The sequence below is a fragment of the Mus caroli genome, chromosome X (assembly GCF_900094665.2).
Source record: "Mus caroli chromosome X, CAROLI_EIJ_v1.1, whole genome shotgun sequence".
Classification (NCBI taxonomy): Eukaryota; Metazoa; Chordata; class Mammalia; order Rodentia; family Muridae; genus Mus; species Mus caroli.
This window is the reverse complement of record NC_034589.1, coordinates 122,627,700-122,648,560: the sequence shown is the minus strand read 5'-3', so window position 1 is coordinate 122,648,560 and position 20,861 is coordinate 122,627,700. Positions and strand designations below refer to the sequence as shown.

Here is a 20,861-nt window from a genome sequence, read left to right as displayed (position 1 = left end):
TTTTCAGTCTGAAAGAAGAAGAAAACAGTGTTGGATGGAGAAGTCTTTAGGAGGAGGTCCCACCAAGCAAGAGAGGACTTTGTGACTCTGAGTTGGGGGGGGGGGGGGGGGGCTGATGAGAAATTAAATGTCTTAGCCAAATCACGGAGACGTAGCTATGCCATCAAGGTTGGTTTTTGAACACACTCCCTGGAGAATCTGAGTTTCTTAACTGTTTGTTAAACCCATGATAACTTTTTCAAGTGCTTTAAGAGGTAGTAAGTTTTATGAGAGTTCTTTTGTCTCTGCCCTGAACATGAGTGCAGTGGACAGCACTCACATAGTCATTTACAGGAAGGTCTTCCTCGCTTGCTTGTCTGGTGTGACGGGTCTTCTCCACCTTCACTTGCGGGACCACCCATTGCTCATTCTGGTCAATCCCCTTTTTTTCGCTGGTAGGAAAGTGAAGATCTTCACCGTCCTCCTCAAAGTCCTGTAATTCTGAAACTAAGATAGCAAACACAAAATTGGGATGCCATCACTTCGCAAGAGCTTCCGAGAGGAGGGGTTAGAAGACAAAAGTCAAGAAAAGCTTTTTCTGTCTGCCCTTTGACTGGGATAACTTAGGCACACATGGACTGTATTTCCTAGCTGTTTAAGTGGATAGTTCAGAGACTATTTAGCTTCACACCAACCTCATTGCTTGTTTGACATCAAACACTTACTCCTTTTCTTAGTAATATAGTCAATTGACAAGACTAGGGACTTCTGTCTCCCTCAATGGATTTTTAGCTGCAAGTGATCAAAAATATTTCTTGATTGTCTGATTTGATTTGGTGTTAGCTGCTCTCCCATCAATTTTCTTTTGTTTCTAAATTTTTTTAGGCTTATGTTTTTTTTTCATATATGGATGTTTTGTCAGCATGTATGTCTGTGCACCACACACATATTATGTCCACAGAGGGCAGAACAGGGTATCAGATAACCTAGAACTGGAGTTGAAAATCATTGTGAATCACTATGTGGATACTGGGAATTAAACCCGGGTCCTCTGCAAGATCAACAAGTGTGCCTAACCACTGAGAAATCTCTCCAGCACTGCCCCCACCCCGTGTGTGTCTCATTTATTTTCAACTTAGGTCTGTGGAAGACTTACTGACTAGTCATCAATGTTTCCATCCTTGTTCTTTGTTTTGCAGCATCCAAGTCCAGGATACCAGATTGCATTTGTTACTTTAAACAACAACAACAACAACAACAAACCCCCACAATCAAACAACTCCAAATAATACCAATAGAGGCCTGCATTGTTGAGACAGTCCTGTCTTGAGTAATATTACTATATTACTCTGTAGTCTTTGTACAGAATGAGGGAGGCCAAAGTCTGTGACACCTAGACAGAATAACGTGTCTGGGGACCTTCATCTTCTCGAATTAAAGGTTGTACTTTTCTGCTCTGGACCTCTAACCTTCAATCCCATTTATTGTGATTCCTTAAACACACACACACACACACACACACACACACACACACACACACACACACACATGATTGTCCTATATTCTGGGGTAGAATGTCATTTGACATGAAAATTCTTGAGGCAGTGGTGGTACACTGTCTGGTCTCTTCTCTCTCCAGTTCTTGGGTTGGACCCACTGTGGTTTTGAGGAATAGTCTGGTATCCCTGCTGCAATGAATATAGATGTACAAAGAAAGATAGATTAGCTCTTTGCTATCACTGGTCACATTACGGTGGTGTTACCTTTCCTGAGATATTTTAAAAGCCTGTCAGCATTAATTTATCTGATTTATAACTTGGCTGTGAAAACTTCCCTCTTCACCACAGTCAGCATATACAGTTTCTTCCAAGAAGGTATAAACTGATCATTTGTTTTCATAGAAATGTGGTCTCTCACAATGCTGGAAGCATTAACCTGTTACAATCTTTTTTTTTTTTTTTTTTTTTTTTTTTTTTTTTTTTTTTTTTGATAGTATATTGCTCTGTAGCTTAGATTGGCCTCGAACTCAAAATCTTCCTGCCTCAGACTCCTGGCTACTGGGAATACAGATGTGTATCACCATGACTAACATGTTACCATCACTGGAAGTAACATATCGGGGACAGGAGATCATACCTGCTATTAGAGTGGGATTGATCCAATACATGGTCACATTATCGCAAATCTCCAGAATTTTAGAATTTTTCAGGAAGTCTCTGTTTTCAATAGGCTTTTCTGCAGGAACCCAAATCACTGACTGTTCAAAGAAAGTTGTAGTAATTTCTTCATTCTGAAAGAAGAAAGTAGGTCAGAGTTGGGATTGGAGAAGAGTTAGTGTGGCCAGTTAGATGATATGGAATACCAGTGTGTTTTGAGCCTGAGAGTTGCAAGGCTAGGGTTGGCTGCACATGAGCTGTCTCCATGCCCTGCTGATAGTAGGTGCACATAGAAGAGCTGATGACTGGGCCTTTCCTTCTGTGTCTGGCTGCAAGGCTCCTCATTTAAAAAGGGCTTCACCTGCCATCATCTCCCTTGAAAAGCTTTTCATGATGTTCTGGGCACTCCCTGGGCCACACAAGCTTTAATTTGAGCTTGTACTATGAGTGATTTATGTGTCTCCCCTTTGAATGGGTGAATACCTGCTGTGTTTTACTGGTGTAGCTAAGGTTGAACACAGGATTTCACCTCAAGATGGAGAAAAATGAAACGAAATCAAACCAAACCACTCTTATCATCTAAATTAGCCAATTAACCTATCATTTTGGATTTACAAGAAATTTGTCTTTTCATGTTTTAAAGTCTTCCACTTATGGAATGTGAACTCATTAATCCCACTCATTCTAAATGCTTAATGTTTATCTCACAGAGGGCTCTGCTTTACAGAGCTTTGCAGAGTTTTGTTAAAAATACCATCTCTTCCCTTTCTAGTGCTGGGAGTGGTTGCCTCGAATACCCAGTTCTTACCGACTTGTTAATGCGGCTGCTTTATGCGCCTGCTCTGAATAAGGCCTTTTCTCCCCTCCTTTGTTTTTTCCTGGTTTTATGAGGTTTCAGTGTGTTTATTTATTTGCTAAAATATGTCTTTGTGTAATTTTTTTCTCTGAACCATTCACAACTTTCAAGTCCTGGCTCTTTTGCCCTCGAGTCTGTAAAGATCTTGGAACACATTGAAAGGGATTGCAGAAAATGAGGTTGGTATGCGCCCTAGCTTTGTTAGCAAACTTGGGGCTATTTAGCTACTGACTCTGCATGTTTTCCAGGTGCACGCCATGGCTACTGTTCCAAGGGAAGTCCAGGCTTTTGTAATTTTCCAGCCTGAAAGAGACCTGTTGTGTGACATTCTGTTTTCTTGGAGATGAGATGATTTTACTATCATGAGGTGAATATGTGGATTATTTAAACGATCTCACCAAGTTAACTGAAGAGAAAATTGACCCAGAGAAGATATGGCCTTTGTTTATATATCACTCCAGAAAAAGCCCATTATATCGCTTTAGCCTCTCATTGCTGCCTGTCTGTACAGAGCCTTCACAGGGCCAAGGAACTCTCTTCCCATTGATGTTTGACAAGGCCATCCACTGCTACATATGCTACTGGAGCCATGAGTCCCTCCATGTGTACTCTTTGGTTGGTGGTTTAGTCCCTGGGAGCTCTGGGGAGCCTGGTTGGTTGATGTTATTGTTCTTCCTATGCCTTTTCAAACCCCTTCAGCTCCTCACTCCTTTCTCTCGCTCCTCCATTGGGGTCCCTGTGCTCAGTCCAATGGTTGGCTGTGAAGATCTGCATCTGTATTGGTCAGGCTCTGGCAGAGCCTCTCAGGACAAAAGCAAACTAAATTAACCCAAAAGAACCTCAAGGATGGTGAGGAGTGATATATTTTAGGCGGGTGATGACCCATCTCCCATGGCTTCCTGGGATCACTAATTGGAGCAGGGGCCCAGTCATCCCAGTTTATTAGTAGATCCAGAGAATTCATCTTAGGTTGACGCTTTTTTTTTTTTTGTCTTTTCTTTTGGTTCTTCCGAGGAGAGCTGTGGATTGTTAAACAAACAGCTCAGCATAGAATGGTAAGGGGACCAAACAGAAACCTTTAAAGTGGGTGAATGTTGGAGCATGACAGAAGTAGTAGGACCCTCTTGTAGCCTTAGGACCAATTTCCAGGCTTAAACACAATTTATTTTTATTATTTAATTTTAAAATGATTTTAGGTGTATGCATGCATGTATGTCTGCTTTACCAGAAGAAGGCATTGGATCTTCTGTAACTAGAGTTACAGATGGCTGTGAGCCACCATATGGGTGCTGAGAATTGAAAACGTGGGTCCTCTGGAATAGTTACTTTAGTGCTCTTAATCTCTGAGCTAGACCTCCAGCCCCTACTTTTATTATATTTTTAACTTTAGGTATGCTTGTGTATACCCAAAGTTATTGGGATATATGTGTGTATAAGAATGCAGTTGCCTCTGGAGGCCAGATGTGTTGGCTCTGGAGCTGGAGTTATAGACAGTTGTGAGCTGACTGATGTGAGTACTGGGAATTGAACTAAGGATCCCTGAGCAATCTCTCCATCCCTGGACTAATTTTCTTCAAATCTTTCTCATACTCATGATTAATTTTGTTCCTCTAGTTAATTCCTTTTGCTAGAAATTATTGGTTCAGGAACAAAATTAGTATATAGTTTTTTATAGTTTTGATTTTAATAGGTATTTGGGTATAAAAGTCCTCAGTTAAAGAACCCCAATTTGCTACTCACTAGCTGTGCATTTTCAGCAAGTCACTCTTTGGTCCTAAACCCCATATCCTATATCTGAAAACAGAGATAATAATAATGCCTATTTACAAGACTGAGGATTTAATGAGAAGAAACCACTTAGTCCAGTGACCCGACCAGTAAGTGATATCTTTTAGTACAATCATTTCTCACATACCTCATCTATTTCTTCCTCTGGTTCAGAAAATTCAGGAATCACTTTGATTTGAGTTTTAATAAAGCATTTTTGAAGACCTACAAAGTAGATGCCAGTGTATCCCTATAAAACAAACAAAACAACAATCAATTTCCTGTGATTATTTCAGTTAATCCCATGACCTATCAGAGTCCCAGACTGGCAAACGTTGAGTTCCAAGAGAAAAGCTTTGTTGTAAATGAAATGAAGGTTAAAGGCTATTTCTTTTTTTTTAAACTCGATTCAATTATTGTAGTATTTTAACTGAAAAGCTTCAGGGGAAACAGACAACTCACATTTTTAAAGTCATGGACTTCCAATGTTTCATCAGTGCCATTTCCACTTCTGAATATTTCTGTTCTGGTTATGGGATCAATTTCCATGTAAATCTTCTTCTTCTCGCCGTTGCTGTAGAAAGTGTGCTCCATGTCATAGGTCTGGGGAGCCGAGGAAGGAAAGCAGGCTGTAAGGTAGTCTGGGTGCCCTTTCATAAAATGCTTTAACTGGGGAAATACCTGAGCTACTTTCTCTTTCTAGAACCTTTGTACTGAGGGCTCATCTCAGCAGCTTGCCATTGGACAGTCTCTAAAACATAGGATTAAAGTGAGGTGCTTTTTGCTATTCGGGGAGTCCCTTCAGAGTCAGTGCTTTGTATTTAAGCCAAATAGCTGAGCCAATTATGAAGCATTCCCGTGGATTTCTCCGCAACCTTGGCTAAGTAGCAAATGATATTCTGCAAACCAGCCTGGAAAGTATTTCCTCCTTGTGCTAACCCTGGGGATCACCTCGGGCCTATGCTCCTTCCTGGAGCTGCTGCTTCCTATTCTAAATGTTCTGTGATTACTCTCCCCATCTTTCTGTGAAATCCAGACATCCTAGAAAGAGATGTGAAACCATTTAGAGTGGTTAGGCATCGTGCTCCAATCCCACATCTATCCGATTTTAATAGTGCTTCAATAGTATTGTGTTTGCCCTTTTTAGAACCTGAAGATGTTATTGGCCAATATTAACTCACAGTCTTATCCTGTACTGATTTATTTCTCTTTATTGTTAAAAAAAAATCTAGCGGTCATCTGCCTTCCTTTAGTCTTCTATTTTATAGGATAACCATCCCCACTCAGGTTATTGCTGGGTTATGCTTTAAAAACTTGATTCTATTGTTTTCAACATCTGTATATTCCTCTGGTGACAGGGTGAGGTGCCATAAATTAACAGAATCTTCCAAGGAGAACGTGTCTGAAAGGCTGTTTATCAAGACTTTCTTGAGTGGCTGAAACAAATCCCCATACTTCCTTCTGCTCTCTAAAAGAGCCAATTCTCTCTCTCCAGACCAAGAGGCCCAGTCCCATGATGTATTCTATTTTGGGACCGAGCATGCAACTTATAACTTGGGATGTATTTGGGGCTAGAAGCAAATATGAACTCCAGAGGAGTCTGATCTCTGTTGGAAAGCATGCTGGAGTTGATGGTGCTATTTGCAAGCCTACCATCTCCCTGTGGCCTTGAGGCTTTTGCCTGTTAGGTTTCTGCACAATCACTTGCCCTTCTGAAGAAGCAAGTGGCCTACAGAGCCAGTGTTGCTTTCGAATAACACAGTTCCTAGCAGCACCCTCCTCCTTCATTTTCCATTGGGTTGGGTTGTTTTCAGTGTCTGCTGATGTCCCAGACAGCATGTTAGTTTAACCTGGTCAAAATTTTCCCAACTCAAGTAGAAAAACAAGTTGGATGGGTTTCGTAGAAACAAGTGTTACTTCAAGCATGAGAAGTCTGATGGAGCCACTGAAAAGAAAAACAGAGGCAAAGCCATTTTAGCTCCCTGTGTCCTGGAGTCCCACACATGTCCTGGAGTGCCTTAGACATGGACAGTGCTTATTTGTTGAGTAAGTATTGTTGCCAGTGACACACTCTCCTCTTTCCCAAGGAATGTATTTGAAGATTGCCAGGGTATTTTTTTTAAGGCAAGGAAAAGAGTATCGAGAACTCTCCAGCAACTGCAGAGTTAACTTGGGAAGGCCAGCCTTGCTTGTGACAGGTAGAAAACCCCTTTAGACTTGTTATTTGCTTCTGCTTCTAAATATTCTCTCAGTTTCAGTGTAGGAGCCAGCTAGGGAAGAGAAACTTCTAGGTATAGGGAAAAAAAAAAAGCTCGCAGTCAGTTGGCTGACTTAAGCAGAGGACAGAGGCATCTACTTCAGACACAGTCTTGTCAGGCTTTCCAATAGGGGGTAGTTTCTTTAGAAATACTATCCATTGTGGAGACAAATGTTGACAGTGCTAGCCACCAGGGGCTGGATTGGGGTGTTTGTTTCATCAGTAGCACCACTGATGGATTATTGCATGGAAAAAATTGGGTTAGAGACTAGGGGATATTGGACTGTGGCCTACCTGGGCAAAAGAAAGAGAAAATACAGACTGCATTTTCAATCATCAAGAGAAGACTATGGGACTGTGCTGGTGACATTTAAAATTTCAGTGTACTTCTGTGGAATGAGTTTTCCTGCACTGTTGGCAGTGCGCTTTGCTTGGCCACCTCTCTGGATGAGTACTATTGGAAACTGCCAAGCTCAGCAGATCTTCATTATTTTTAGCATCTCTGCAAAGAATTGGCTTTTTTGTTTGTTTGTTTGTTTGTTTATTTGTTTGTTGTTATTGGGTGTGGGAAGAGGCAGCCATGTTAATTGTACCCGTTAATCAGCGTGTCCATTTTGTATCAGTGATGGTAGCTTCTTGAATAGAGTGAGATCAGGATGACTTCATTTGTGTCTGAATCCTTAGTGTGTGGGAGGGTGCAAGAGTAGGGAGCTCCATAGTCACCCAGATGGAATTCTGCTATCAAAGGTGTCCTTCGGAAACAGACTGTCCTTTGTCTAGGAGGATGATGCCAGCGACTTACTTTGGACTGTGCAGGGATGGGTTTGAGTAACTCCAGACATACTGTCTCACTCAGGTCCCCGTGGAGCTCACTGCTTGGGTAATGGCTATGCAAGCTTCACTGGCCCATATGATGACTGAGCTCATGCCTTTGGCATCAGAAGGACTTTGCTGTCTACTAAGCTCCTTGGCTCCGGGCTTCAAGTACCTTCTGGAGATGAAGAATTAAATGGCTTTGCCCTGTCCAGGAACAAACTAAAGCAGAGACAGGATGGCTGACCTTAGAAAGGTGTGATCAGGCTCCATGTATCTCTCCTCAGACTTTGCCCCTAACTTAGCTTTGTTCCAGGAGAGACAGAGCAAAGACAGCATGTGACATGGAATGGGCTCTTGCCAAATTGGCAAATGGATGAGCCCCTTTTCTGGTATCTCCATACCCCGTTCACTTTGCATCCTCATAGCCTTTTTCCATGCCTTTCTCATTCCCATCTGTCCCTTTGTCTCCTGTCTAGACAACCAGGAATCTGCCAGTGCTTTAGGGATCTTATGGAAGAGAAGAAACCAATCTGACAAGCGATTTTACATCTAGATAGTAGCAACAGAGAAGACATTTGTCAATTTGACAAATGGAATGCAATGCTTCACTCAAAGGAATGGCGCTGTAATGGTGCATTTTAGGTACTGTGACACCAGGAGCAGGAGATATGGGCAAGGGTGCTAAAGACATCTTTCCAACACAATTCAAAATGACTTCTTACTGGCCTTATGAGGGTCAGAGTGTTGGAATAGGACAGAGAGGCCAGTGGGATAGTGGATGTATGGGTAAACCCAGGTAATGTGTACAAAGACTGCACTTGACAAAGTATGGGGGAAATATAAATCCATTTTTATTCCCTGTCCAGGAACTCTGTCCTCAGTCCAGTTAAGTCTTCCATTTGAGTAGCCAATAAGCCCTGACTTTCACCTGCAATGTGAACACTTTTCCCTGTTTTCTTGTTTCTGTTGGTGACAGTCTGTGAGATCAGAAAAGAAAGGTTTTTATAAAGAGTAAAGCTGACTCACACCTTAGTGTGATGGATCTGTTTGGAGGCAAGTGGCTGTAGCCTGTCCTGACAGGGATTTGAGGACATTTGGCTTAGGTTTGTTTTTCTGAAACCTGTGATTAATCTAGCTGCTCTTTTTTTTCCATCTTCATCCTTTACTGTCTGTTTATGAGGTACACTCTCCAAAGATGAAGTACATGCTCAGAATAGCTGGCTAGCAGGTGTTAGGCTGGAAGAAAGGGAAGGGAAAAGAAAGTACTGTACCATATTATTACCAAGCTAGCCTGTGAGAATTAAAGGGCCCCTGGGTATTTCTCTACCAACACAGTGCTGGCAGATTATTTCTTATGCATAAGGTGGACTTCTGCATCTTCAATCACCAGTTCTCTGCTCTGAAAAAAAAATGGCATAAGCAGCCAGGCATTCCTTTTTAAAGGGAAGGCTGGAAGGAAGGAAGGAGGAAGGAAGGAAGGAAGGAAGGAGGAAGGAGGAAGAAGGAAGGAAAGAAGGAAGGAAGGAGGGAAAGAAGGAAGGAAGAAGGAAGGAGGAAGGAGGAAAGAAGGAAGGAAAGAAGGAAGGAAGGAAAGAAGGAAGGAAGGAAGGAAGGAAGGAAGGAAGGAAGGAAGGAAGGAAGGAAGGGGCCATTTCTTCCATTTACAGAATTGATCTACTAGCAAAGTTTTCCTGTATCTACAATCCTCTCTCTAATCCCCAAATTCAGTTGTAAAACAGGAAAGAATTCTCAGGAAAGGTTCTAGTTTTCATGTTAGTTCTTTCACCTACAAGATGTGTGACTTCGGACAAGTTACTGAATGCCTCTAAAGGTTCTGTCCCTATCCGCATCCCCTCACTAGTTGCAATATTGAATTGTTGGGAAATCCAATTTTTCTCACTTTTGGTTTGCTTCCTGTCAGGTTGCTTGGTGGACTGCAACTACCTGTTGATCATTTGGGCTTCTTCTCCATTTCAGCCACTCATGATAACTCTGTTTGAAGGCAGTACTTGCTTATGCCACATAAAGTACTCAGTTCAACAAATACAATCTTAGGAATAAGGAGTAAGGATATACGTACAGCAATCAGAATCATGGAAATTGTAAGAGCTAGACATGAAAAGTCCAAAGTAACAATGGGCCCAGTAAGGATTGTTGTACAAGGTTAAAATTTGGATCTTGCAAAGAAAGAAAATGAAGAGATGCCCTCTTTTCCAAAATGCTGCTGTGGCGGCATCTGGTGAAATTCAGTTCCCTGCTTAAGAGATTCCAGCTACATCTCTAGCTTTTCCCTTGAGGTTTCAAATGCTTCTCCAGTTCCCCGTTTCAACCATCAGGCTGTTGTGTTAAAAGCCTAGGTAATCTAGAGAGAGAAGTTATCCCTTGTGTGCCTAGAGATGACTGAAGAGACTTGGTCTGGAGTTAATGCTGGTAGAAAAAAAAAAGTCATGAGGAAAGCTGGGTTCACACTTGGCAAGGAAGTGTTTCTTTTGTGCAAAGGATTTTCAGCCTAGAATGATCTTGGCTATGAAATGTGAATGAGACTGTTTCAGTGGTCTTCTGCAATTGAGGTTGCATGGGCAGGATGCTCCCTTATCTTTGAGACCCATTCGACTAGAATGTGCAACTTGAAGGAGAATCTTCAAGAATATGCTGATTGCCAGGGAGTGGGTGACCACCGCCCAGCAGCATTAAAAAAAAATCACGACATAGTTTTGATGTATGACAGAAAAGTACATAACATTTCTTTCACATAACTTATTATGTTTATGTCGCATTCCACAAAGGTTTTGAAGAATGGTGCACAAAATCTGTGCTGTGTTTATAAACTGCCGGTTTAAGAGCTACAGCCTTTTTGGTTTGTTTTCTCCATGTTGCTTTGATTAGTTGAGAAATTGGCTTCTAATTCTTTCAAGTTCAATGTGGAACACAGGGAGCTTTAAGTAAGCATATTTTTTCCCCAGTAAGTCTACTTCATAGATCTTAGGGAAGTTATTGCTTAGAAGTGGAGCCTCAATATGGTGCCCTTGCGAAATCTCTGGAACTAAATATGTTTCCCCTGCTTGGTTAGGAAAGCTGAACACAGACTGTGCCTTATAAACTTGGCTTTCCTCAAGTCTCTTCAAATTTCTTAGGTATGGCTGTGGCTCAGGAAGCCTAGGGCCTGGAAAAAAGTCCAGCGGCTCACTCAGAGTTGAGCTTCCTTTAATTTTGACTCATTTCCCTCCTGGATAAGTGTGTGTGTGTGTGTGTGTGTGTGTGTGTGTGTGTGTGTGTGTGTGTGCATGCGTGTGTGTGAACTCACATGCATGATTGAGGTATACTAGGAGTCTAATACTGCTTATGCCTTTTTGAGATCAGGAGTCTGGAGCTTTTGTGCATAGGAAAGTGGGAGGGAAGAGAAAGACTTAGTAGCATGGAAATGTCAACACCAGATGTAGGCTGTTAAATAAACACTGTTTATTATAAACAGATGTTGAAAGAGAAAACAAGAAGGAGTGTTGTGGGGGCTGCAAGAGCAAACACTGAGATCCCGGAGACAACTCCAGCACAATGAAGGTATCACTCCTCCAATGAACAGACAAGCATCAAGAGTTATCTCTACCAAAAGCCACACAATCCTCCCAAATCCCACAGGCAGCTAAAGGCAAGTCCAGAAGACCAAGGGTTTTACTTTGTTAATCAGCCTTTCATTCCAGCCCATACTCTTAAGCAGAGAGAGTCTTAAATTTGTACGAGACACTTGGACCATTTTCCTCTGGAAATATTCTTCCCAGACTAATATGACTGCTTTTATTTTCTCTGGATTCTTAACTGCTCAGATGCAGGTCTAGTCAGAGTCTTGGTCACTAGGAGGTTACATGGCTAGCCTCCCAAGCTCCTTGCCTGGGACTTAGAAGGTAGTAGTTAAGTGAATAAAGAATCCATGCTGCTACCTGCTCTCCTGATTTAAAGTGATCCCAACCTGATTTTGTAGTGAAGGCCAGGACTTAGATAAGAAAAATAGTTTATTGCAATTCCTTATTGGAATAGAAAACAAGTAGTACTTATTCGTGGTAGAAAAGCTTATCCTAAGAGATACATAATGTATTTTATCTGCACTTCTTCATAATAACTTTGGTCCCTCATTTACACCCCTTTTGGTGAAAATTATGTATCCTAAGATGAATTACTTTATGAGAGCTTTGATTTCTTTCTTTTAAAATAAACTTTAATCAGTAGCACACTCCACCTTTTTTCATGCATGCACAGCCTGAGTTTTATGTTTGGTTTCAGGAATGACAGAATTACTTTTTGGAAATCATATTTAAAAGAACTGGAACTGGAAACAAAGGTAGCATAATTGGAAGACAGGGGAGATCATGAGCTCAGCTAGGGAGTGTGAATTCTTACAAGATAAAGGCAAGATCTCCTGAGTCACTCCCTAGGCATTTATTCCCGCACTGAGGAAAATGCCATTGTAAGATTAAAAAACACATTAATACTGTTAGAATGACATTTATACTGCCAATGAATACAAGCAAATAAGAAAGGCTATGTGTCCTCTGTTCAGACAGGCATCTATGAATGGTAAAGAAGATTAGCCACCTACCACAGCCAGTGAAGGCTATACTTGCAGCAATATACAATTTCTAAGAGAATCACTGATTTAACTTTTGGGGTCACATATCACTTAAGGAATTAGCTAAGTGGTACTGTAAGGAAGTCATTGTGCTGGAATGAATGTTGGCTCTCGATTCATTTTCTGATAGTGGTTTCTTTGCCCACCTTGCTAGCCTTAACATAGTTGGCTTCCCTAGAAAGACAGCTGCACAGTAAATAGTTCAAAAGCAGCAGTGCAGTGGGGGTGGGCTAATAGGAGTAGGTGATGCCTGAAAACCTTTCTGGAACATGATGTAAATAAAAGGGAAACAAATAAGTAGGCTTGTTTGCTCTCCCTCCCACTTAAACTTTATAAGGTATCCTTTGAGACTAAATGCAAACAGGTATTGCAGCAGAGGTAGCGGATCCCAGGGTGGCTATGCCTTACTTTTTATGCTTTCAGTTGGATTCCTAGCCAGCTTATTTTCTTTCTCTCCCCCTTTGTCTGCCTTTCCCCATGAACTCTTTGCTCCTATTGCTCCTTTGGCTCCTAATGGTCCATGCCAAACCATTTTCTTCTTGTCTCATTTTCCCTCCAGGATCTGTGCCTTTTCTTTCCCACATCTGCTACCAAGTAGAAATGAGTATCTCATGACAAAAAAAAAAAAAGAAAAAAAAAGAAAAAAGAACTATAACACCTGTAGGAGCTGCAGCAACAACAGTGACCTACAAATAGAGAAGAATATGGCAAAGCCAGAAACCTGTCTTTATGGGTTGTAGCTCATCTCATTTTCATTCAAATGTTAATTGTTAGCAAGAAAAAAGCTTCCAGGAGATTTACCTCCTTAAAGTCAACCATAAAGGAATGGGTACATTTATCTACTGTCATTACTAACCAAAATGTAGAATACAATTTTAACCTCACCTAAATAAACAAATGAAAGGAAAACTTTGATTTTATTTTCCTATGCCTCCAAATGAATAAAAAAGGACGAAAAGAGTTCTCAAATTAATTTCCATGTTAATCCCTAATTAAATATAATCAAACTCAGAAAAGAAACACCGGATAAATTTCTGTTACTTACTTTCTTGGATACCTCGGGCCAGAAGTGTTTGCTTCCCCAAAACAGGACAATTAGAGTTAAGGCCAGGATACCAAACACTAGTCCACAAATCTTCAGTGATTTACATATCTTCTTAGATTTCAGAGCTTCTGCCTAAGCAAAGAACAGAAAGGATGAAACAATGTACAATAACCCTCAAAATAGCAAGCCATAATTCAAAGTCTCCTTCAATTTCACTTTCTAATGTTCACTTTGCAATACGATAAATCTGCAAAATCGTGCTCCTGCTCAAAAGGGAAAAATATATGAATCAACTTACATTTAGAATGTGACAGCCCTCACAGTTCTCTGGAGGATTCTTTGCCATGGTCTCCCAGCACACAGTGCTCTTTCCCTTCTTTGAGAGGACTGAGAGGACCACTGCTGAGGTGGAGTTGCAAGTGAGTCGGCTAACAGATGCCAGAGGAGAAGCTGAATTTATATGGCTCAAATATGTCATACCAGAGCCGGAGGGAGCCCAGGGGGCTCCTGTGCTACGATTTGTTACATAGATATACCCATATATGTATATAACTTCTGTGCACAGAATTCCATCCAGAATGGCAAAGACAGAAGGTTATAATGAAAACTATTGTCCTGGGGGTTGGGTTGGAAGGGGATCAAGCCTAGGACACACTGAAATGATTTTTCACTATGAACTTAAAAATACCAGTGGCAATACATGCTGCACACTCCAGAAGTAAGCAAACAGAGAAAAAAAAGGTGGGGGGACAAAGGTCTAATTTCATTTCCATGCAATTAAACAAGTATTTATTGTAGGAATATTAAGTATCAGGTACTTTCCTGAGTGCTAGAGAGTCAGAGATGAATAAGTTAGCATGTCTCCCTATGTAAAAGTTTTCTGAATGCCAAGACCAAAGTATATTTGACTAATTATAATTGAAACCAGGATAAAATGAAGAGCAATTGTCAGCTTTTTCTCTTCATTCCATCTCTATGATGAATTTTCTCTCCTTTAGTTGGTCCCTCAATGCTGGTATTTGTTATATTTCTTCATGCTTTTCTCACTTTAGCATATATGCTTAAATGGTATTATCCAGTCCTGGAGTTAATATATCACTTATATAGCAATGCCTGTAACCCAGTTCTGTCTTCACTTTCAAAGCCATTTGAACATCTCGAGCATCTGTACCTGGATGTAGCTCAGAAATCGCAAACTCACTATGTTACCTATCAAACTCTTTCCTTTTTAACACTTCCTTCCTCCAGCTTGCTTTCCTTTTACTAATCCTAATCTTGATTGGTGATTACAGTTAGTGTTTGGGATACCATAACAAAGCACTGCAGAATTATTGACTTGCATATAAAAACTCTACTCCTTAAAAAAACACAGTCCTTACATTTCTGGAGGCTATAGTACATGATCAAGATGTCATCTAGACTGCTTCCTCTTTCTTTCTTTCTTTCTTTCTTTCTTTCTTTCTTTCTTTCTTTCTTTCTTTCTTTCTTTCTTTCTTTCTTCCTTCCTTCCTTCCTTCCTTCCTTCCTTCTTTCTCCTCCCTCCCTCCTTCCCTCTCTCCCTCCTTTCCCTCCTTCCCTCTCTCCCTTCCTCCTTCCCTCCCTCCCTTCCTTCCTCCCTTTCTTCTTTCTCCTTCCTTCCTTTCTTTCATACATTTTATTTAGATTTTTAGTAATTTTACCTTTATTGAAAATAAAGTTATTTTCATAGACTATATTTAGATCTCAGTTTCCTTTCTCATCTCCCAGATCCTACCCACCACCTCACCCTTCCCTGTCTTAAGAAAACAGACAGGCAAATGAAAAAAACAAAGAGGGATAAAGCAAAATGAACAAATTAAAAATTAAAAAAGGAAGGAAGGAGGAAGAAACGAGCATGAGAAACTCATACACGTGAAAGACACACCCACACACCAACAAAACCTATAAAAACATTGGAAACCATAATATACAAACAAAATGAGGTTTGAAAAGCCCAAACAAAGTAGTATCTCTCTGTGTGTCTGTCTGTCTCTCTATATTTCTCTCTGTCTCTCTGTCTCTGTCTCTGTTTCTCTCTCTCTGTGTGTGTGTGTGTGTGTGTGTGTGTCTGTCTGTCTGTCTGTCTGTCTGTCTCTCTCTCTCTCTCTCTCACACACACACACACACACAATGTGCCAAAATACCATTGAGTTCATTTTGACTGGACATGGGTGTGCTCTTCAACTGTGGTTTATATATACAGTGAGACTCCCCTGGAGAAACATATTTTTCTTTGGTGAGTGGCTGTTCGCTAGAGATAGCTTCTTGGTGAGGGATGGAAATTCCCATCTTTTACTCCCCTGTCTCCATGGTGGAAGTCCATCTGGTTTGGACCCATGCAGGCCCAATGAGTAGTTGTAGTCTCTGGGAGATCTTATACCTGTCAGCCCTGTCATGTTTGGAGACACTGTTTTCTTACTCTCATCTATGTCCTCTGCTTCTCACAATTTCTTTACCTGTTTAATATTTGTTTCTTCTTTAATTAAAATTTTTATTGATTCTTTGTGAATTTTATATCATGTACCCCAATCCCACTCAACTTCCCATCCCTTCATATTTACCCCCTTCCCTTGCAAACTCCCCCATAAAAGAAAACAAAAAATATAACCCCAAGCCCTATCTCATTGTGGAAGCCATGGTACATCATAGTGTGTCACACAGTACACCCTTTTGCCCATAGAGTTTTACTTGCAAATGTTCATTGGCCTGGGTCAAGGCCTCTGGCTTCTGCCACACCACCAATACTTGATCCTCCCTGGGATCCCTTTTAAGCATCCCACTGTTGCCATGTGTCATGGAGATCCCACAGCTTTGGATCTGCAGGACTGACCCATTCATATGCTTCAGTAGTTCATAGATGGCATGGATGTTGGAATGGGCCAACCTAGAGCCCTGGATCTTGGCCTAGTTGGAAGCTGAATTGGTCAGTCTACCAACTCTATGCCTGTGCTACCTGGTTCAACTCTCCTGGTTCTCCCAGGCAAGAGGTATGGCCAGTCTCAGGACTGTGGGGCCAGTTCACTTGCCTGCTGCAGATGTGTGTGTGTGTGTGTGTGGGGGGGGGCTCATCTCTGCAGTGCCCACATCACCACAGGGCAGATGAGGTTCCAGCTCACCCTTAGGGTGATAGAGGAGTCACAGCTCACCACAGTGCTTGGAAATCAATATGGCCTGAGGCCAGGGGCATCCTCATGGCCTTTAGTGGTAACATGGGCCTTGGACCTCAACACAGCTCCTGGTTGAGATAGTAGCACGAATTCAGACAGGGCCCCTGGTGGCAGCATGGGTTCCAATATGTCCATGGCCTCAGGTGGCAGCACAGTTTACTCGATCAGTATGTCCCTTGGAGGCAGCACAGCCCTCAGACATCCATATGGTCGGTCTCAAGTGGCAGCCAGACCATTGGCATCCACATAGACTTTTGGTAGTAACTCAGGCCACAGACATTGATACAGACCCCAGATGCAGCAGAACCATGGCTCTCAGCTGCAGCTGGGGTCTAAACATGATCATGGCCCCAGGTGGTTGCTCAGGTTGCTCATATCCATGGCTTCCTCACTATTGTGCCTCCATTTCCACCTCTCTCCACAGTGCATGAACCGCTTGGCATCCCCCCCTCTCTTCCACCTTTCCTCCTAGTACTTCCTCTTTTCCTTCTCTCCATCACATATTCATTCATGGAAGTGGCTGGGGATACTTGGGTGTTTCTTTTCTGCCTGCCTCAGGGCCACCCCTATTTGTTTCTTTAGCTGTCTTTTCTTTTGTTTCTGGATGGTTATCTTGTTGGTCACATGGTGTCTTTGTATTTTGGGGTTGTAATCTACTCTCCTCTCCTTTGTTCCTCCCTTCTTCTGCCCTCCCCTGGCTCACTCCAGGGTCTCACTATGTAACCCTGGCTAGCCCCAAGTTCATAGAGCTCTACCTGTCTGTGCTTCCCAAGGGCTCAAATTAAAGATGCGCAAAATCACAGCAGGCTCCTGTCTCTTCTTATAAGGATAGCCATCACATGGAATAAAGGGTCAGCTGCCCAACATTATTTCACTTGAGTTATCCTTTTGAGGACCATATTTTCAAGCAGTCAAATTCTATGGTACTGGGAATTAAGGCTTCTCCATATGAAATCTGAAGTGATTCAGCTTGAGTCATTCCAATGGAGCAGTAACTCAGTCTTCAAACCAGAAACCGTAGGTTTGGCTTACAATCACCTCATCTTTTATTGTCTATCTTATTGCTTAGTCACCAGGTGCTAGGTACTTTAAATTCTTACACCTTTCAAGAGATGTTCTTCCCTCACCAAATAGCACTTCTATAGTCACTGCCAAAACCTTAGCTGAGACCAGTGTTTCTCAGCCTGTGGGTTGCATATCGGCCATTACATCACAATTCATAACAGTAGCAAAATTACGATTATGAAGTAGCAACAAAAATAATTTTATGTTTGGTGGTCACCACAACACGAGGAACCATATGAAAGAATCACAGAATTAGGAAGGTTGAGAACCCATGGCTTAGATGGTCATCCTCTCAGAAAAGTCTCAAATCGATACCTTTCATCTAGGCTGCTCGCTTGAAGCGTCAGACTCATGTGCCCATATACCTCCGCTGGGATGTATTAAATGCCACATCACCCAACATGAATTAACTGTATCTTCTTCTAAATCATACCCTCTCCCTTATCTATCTTCCTCACTTTGAGGAAAACATGAGTGGACTCTATATCACAGATTTCAGTGGCTCATGAACCCTTCCTTTTTGACTCATTCTTGTGCCTAGTTAATTATTACATCGAATTAATTCTGGCTCTGGATTATCTTGACAATTCTACTGTGTAGACTTTCAATCTAAACTGGCTCAGTTGAGGGTCTATAGTTATTTTTACTGTTATAAAATAGTTCTAATATTTTCCATTGCCTTTAAAGTTTTCTTATGACAGAAATCTGAGGAGAACATCTCCTCTGCTTGAAGTTCTTTGATTAGCCACTAAGAGTGACACAGAATGCACTTTATGGTCTTGAGTTTGTGGATCTCTCTAGCCATGATTCTGAAAAATTTCCTCCAGACATGGAGCCGATTGTGATCTTAGATGCACAAGGCAATGAAGCAGGTACACGTGACTGTTCCTGGTAATGTCTCAAAGGAGGATAAATTCTGTTAGAGACAGGATTATACCTGAACTTAATCATACTGTTTGCTTTGCAGTTATTTTGTGAAGTTTTTTTAAGGGTCATAAGAGCATTCCCATTGAGAACCCATGTTTATGAGAATAGATGGTTTTCTTCAACTTGTCACTTAAAATATCTCTGATGCCATTCTCAGAGTTAATACTCTGTTGATAAACATACCCAGCTTTCCCACACCATAGCTTATTATATGTTACCCTCATTGTCTGTATTTCCTTATTCCTCCATGTTCAGCTGGAGTATATTCAGATAGTCCTCAAAATGTTGCTTAGGTCTTACACTTCCCGAACACCTTTCCTTTGTCTTATCTCCAGCACCTTATTGTGTTCATCAGTCTTTCCCTTGTGCTATCTTTGTATCTTGCTGATGTTTTAACCATTGATTGCCCTCAGAATACTGTATTATAAGTGGTTTCTATATGGTTCACTGATAAATAGACTTCAGACTCTTTGTAATACCTTTTTGTTAAAAAAAAAGATTGATTTAAATCAGGGGTTAAAACAAAATGCCATGGAAACCTAGAAGGAGTCACAATAAATTCTGATTCAGGAGAGCAAAGAAAATAGGACAAAGGATGTGATATTTCAGTAGTTTTACCTTTTGATAGTACATGTTTATTTAGTGTTCTCTATGAGGCAGCCACTGTTACAGAGGATAGATTTATCTTTCAGTAATGTATAAGCAAATGCAGTTCCTGAGAGTCCAGTGCAGGCCTGGTTCAAGTGTAAGAGATCTAAGCTTCTGTCTTTGAATTCTGTGATTCTATGAGTATGTCTTCCATCATTATCTTCTAATATCGCTTCATCTCTGGAAAGGAGAGAAGGGAGAGCATGGGTCAACAAGAAGATGTGCCCGTTATTTCCAGCAGGAAAGCAATGTTTTCCTGGAAATGCTATCCTGCAGACTTTTTTATTATTATGCTGGCCAGAACTGTGTTGTATGACCACTTCAGCTATAATAATACTGTGAGGAGGCTTTATTTTCTACCCACATTATTACTATTCCTAACAATATTCTGTTTTTCTATAAACTGGGGAAACATATTGGATATTAAAACTGCAGTTTCTGCCTTAACAGTCACAGTAAAGGCTTAACGTTTATTCTAAGAACAATGGAAAGTCATAGATATTTGAGCAGAATTCTCTTTATACTTAGAAACATCTCTCTGGGTGCTTTAAAAAGAATAAATTATGAGGAGAGAAAAAACATTAAGAGAGCTCATCGAAAGAGATGCCAGTGGTTGAACTAGAAAAAAATGGTGTCAAGAATGGAGATAAGTAGGCAGATCTGACCTATATTTTAGGAGAAAGATATACTTGGTGGTAGGTTGGCGGCTAAAGAGGGCAAGAAAGGAGAGAATGAAGAAGAAGTCACAGAGATCTGACTTTCACATTCATTAAATGATATTAAGAAGAATGACATTTAATGATATAATGATATTTGAATTATTTTTAAGGTATCCAAGAAGGGGTGACTATGTTCTATTAATTGATGTTTGAAGCCTATAATGCACTGACTGGAGTAAAGATTTGGATTTGGATCCATTTACTCTGGTGAAAGCTATGGAAGTTAATGACATGGTCCAGAAAAAGAGCTTAAGAGTAGTCAGAGAAGAGGACTGCTCACTGACTTCCAGGAAGTAATGGCTTTCATAGTTTGATAAAAAGATACACACTAATTGTAAAATAAGAATATAGAAGAATTTAAGAGGAGAAAAATCTGTACTAACCAGGAATAAATATTATTGCACCTCATTTTCCATATTCAAACTAAATAATGAAAATTATATTACCTTTCTATTTATGATAATATCATAATGTAATAATCCATTTAAAGTGTATATACTCAAGTCACTGGTAGATAGGAAAAAGCTACTAAATGATAGCTGCTTTAATATAAATAAGTTTTATTCTGAGCACTCATATTATTATTCAGGATTAACAAATGGATGCAAAGTTTTTATTAAGATTACTGTAAATGGTATTTTTGCAAATATAATTTTGAAAGAGTTGTATTATTACTACATTACCCAGACTGGCCACTATCTCCTGAGCTCAAATGATCCTCCTTACATAATCTGACAAGTAGCTTGTGCCATAAGAGCACACCATTACACCTATAGATAAAAGCGTTTCTCTCATCAGAAGAGCCTCTATTGACAGTAGA

At 40.8% G+C, this 20,861-nt stretch overlaps 1 protein-coding gene across 1 annotated transcript in view; it reads right to left on the bottom strand.

The window, feature by feature from the left end:
• The window catches only part of Tnmd (tenomodulin), a 17,977-nt gene extending 3,941 nt beyond the window's left edge, over positions 1–14,036 (bottom strand). Inside the window, exons 1-6 of the mRNA XM_021153624.2 lie at positions 13,796–14,036; positions 13,498–13,629; positions 5,221–5,361; positions 4,907–5,008; positions 2,116–2,269; positions 320–486 (exon numbers count right to left, since the gene is read on the bottom strand). Of these exons, the coding sequence (XP_021009283.1) occupies positions 320–486; positions 2,116–2,269; positions 4,907–5,008; positions 5,221–5,361; positions 13,498–13,629; positions 13,796–13,975 (876 nt within the window). The 5' untranslated portion in view covers positions 13,976–14,036. The remainder of the gene's footprint in view (positions 1–319; positions 487–2,115; positions 2,270–4,906; positions 5,009–5,220; positions 5,362–13,497; positions 13,630–13,795) is intronic.
• Positions 14,037–20,861: the final 6,825 nt, after the last annotated feature.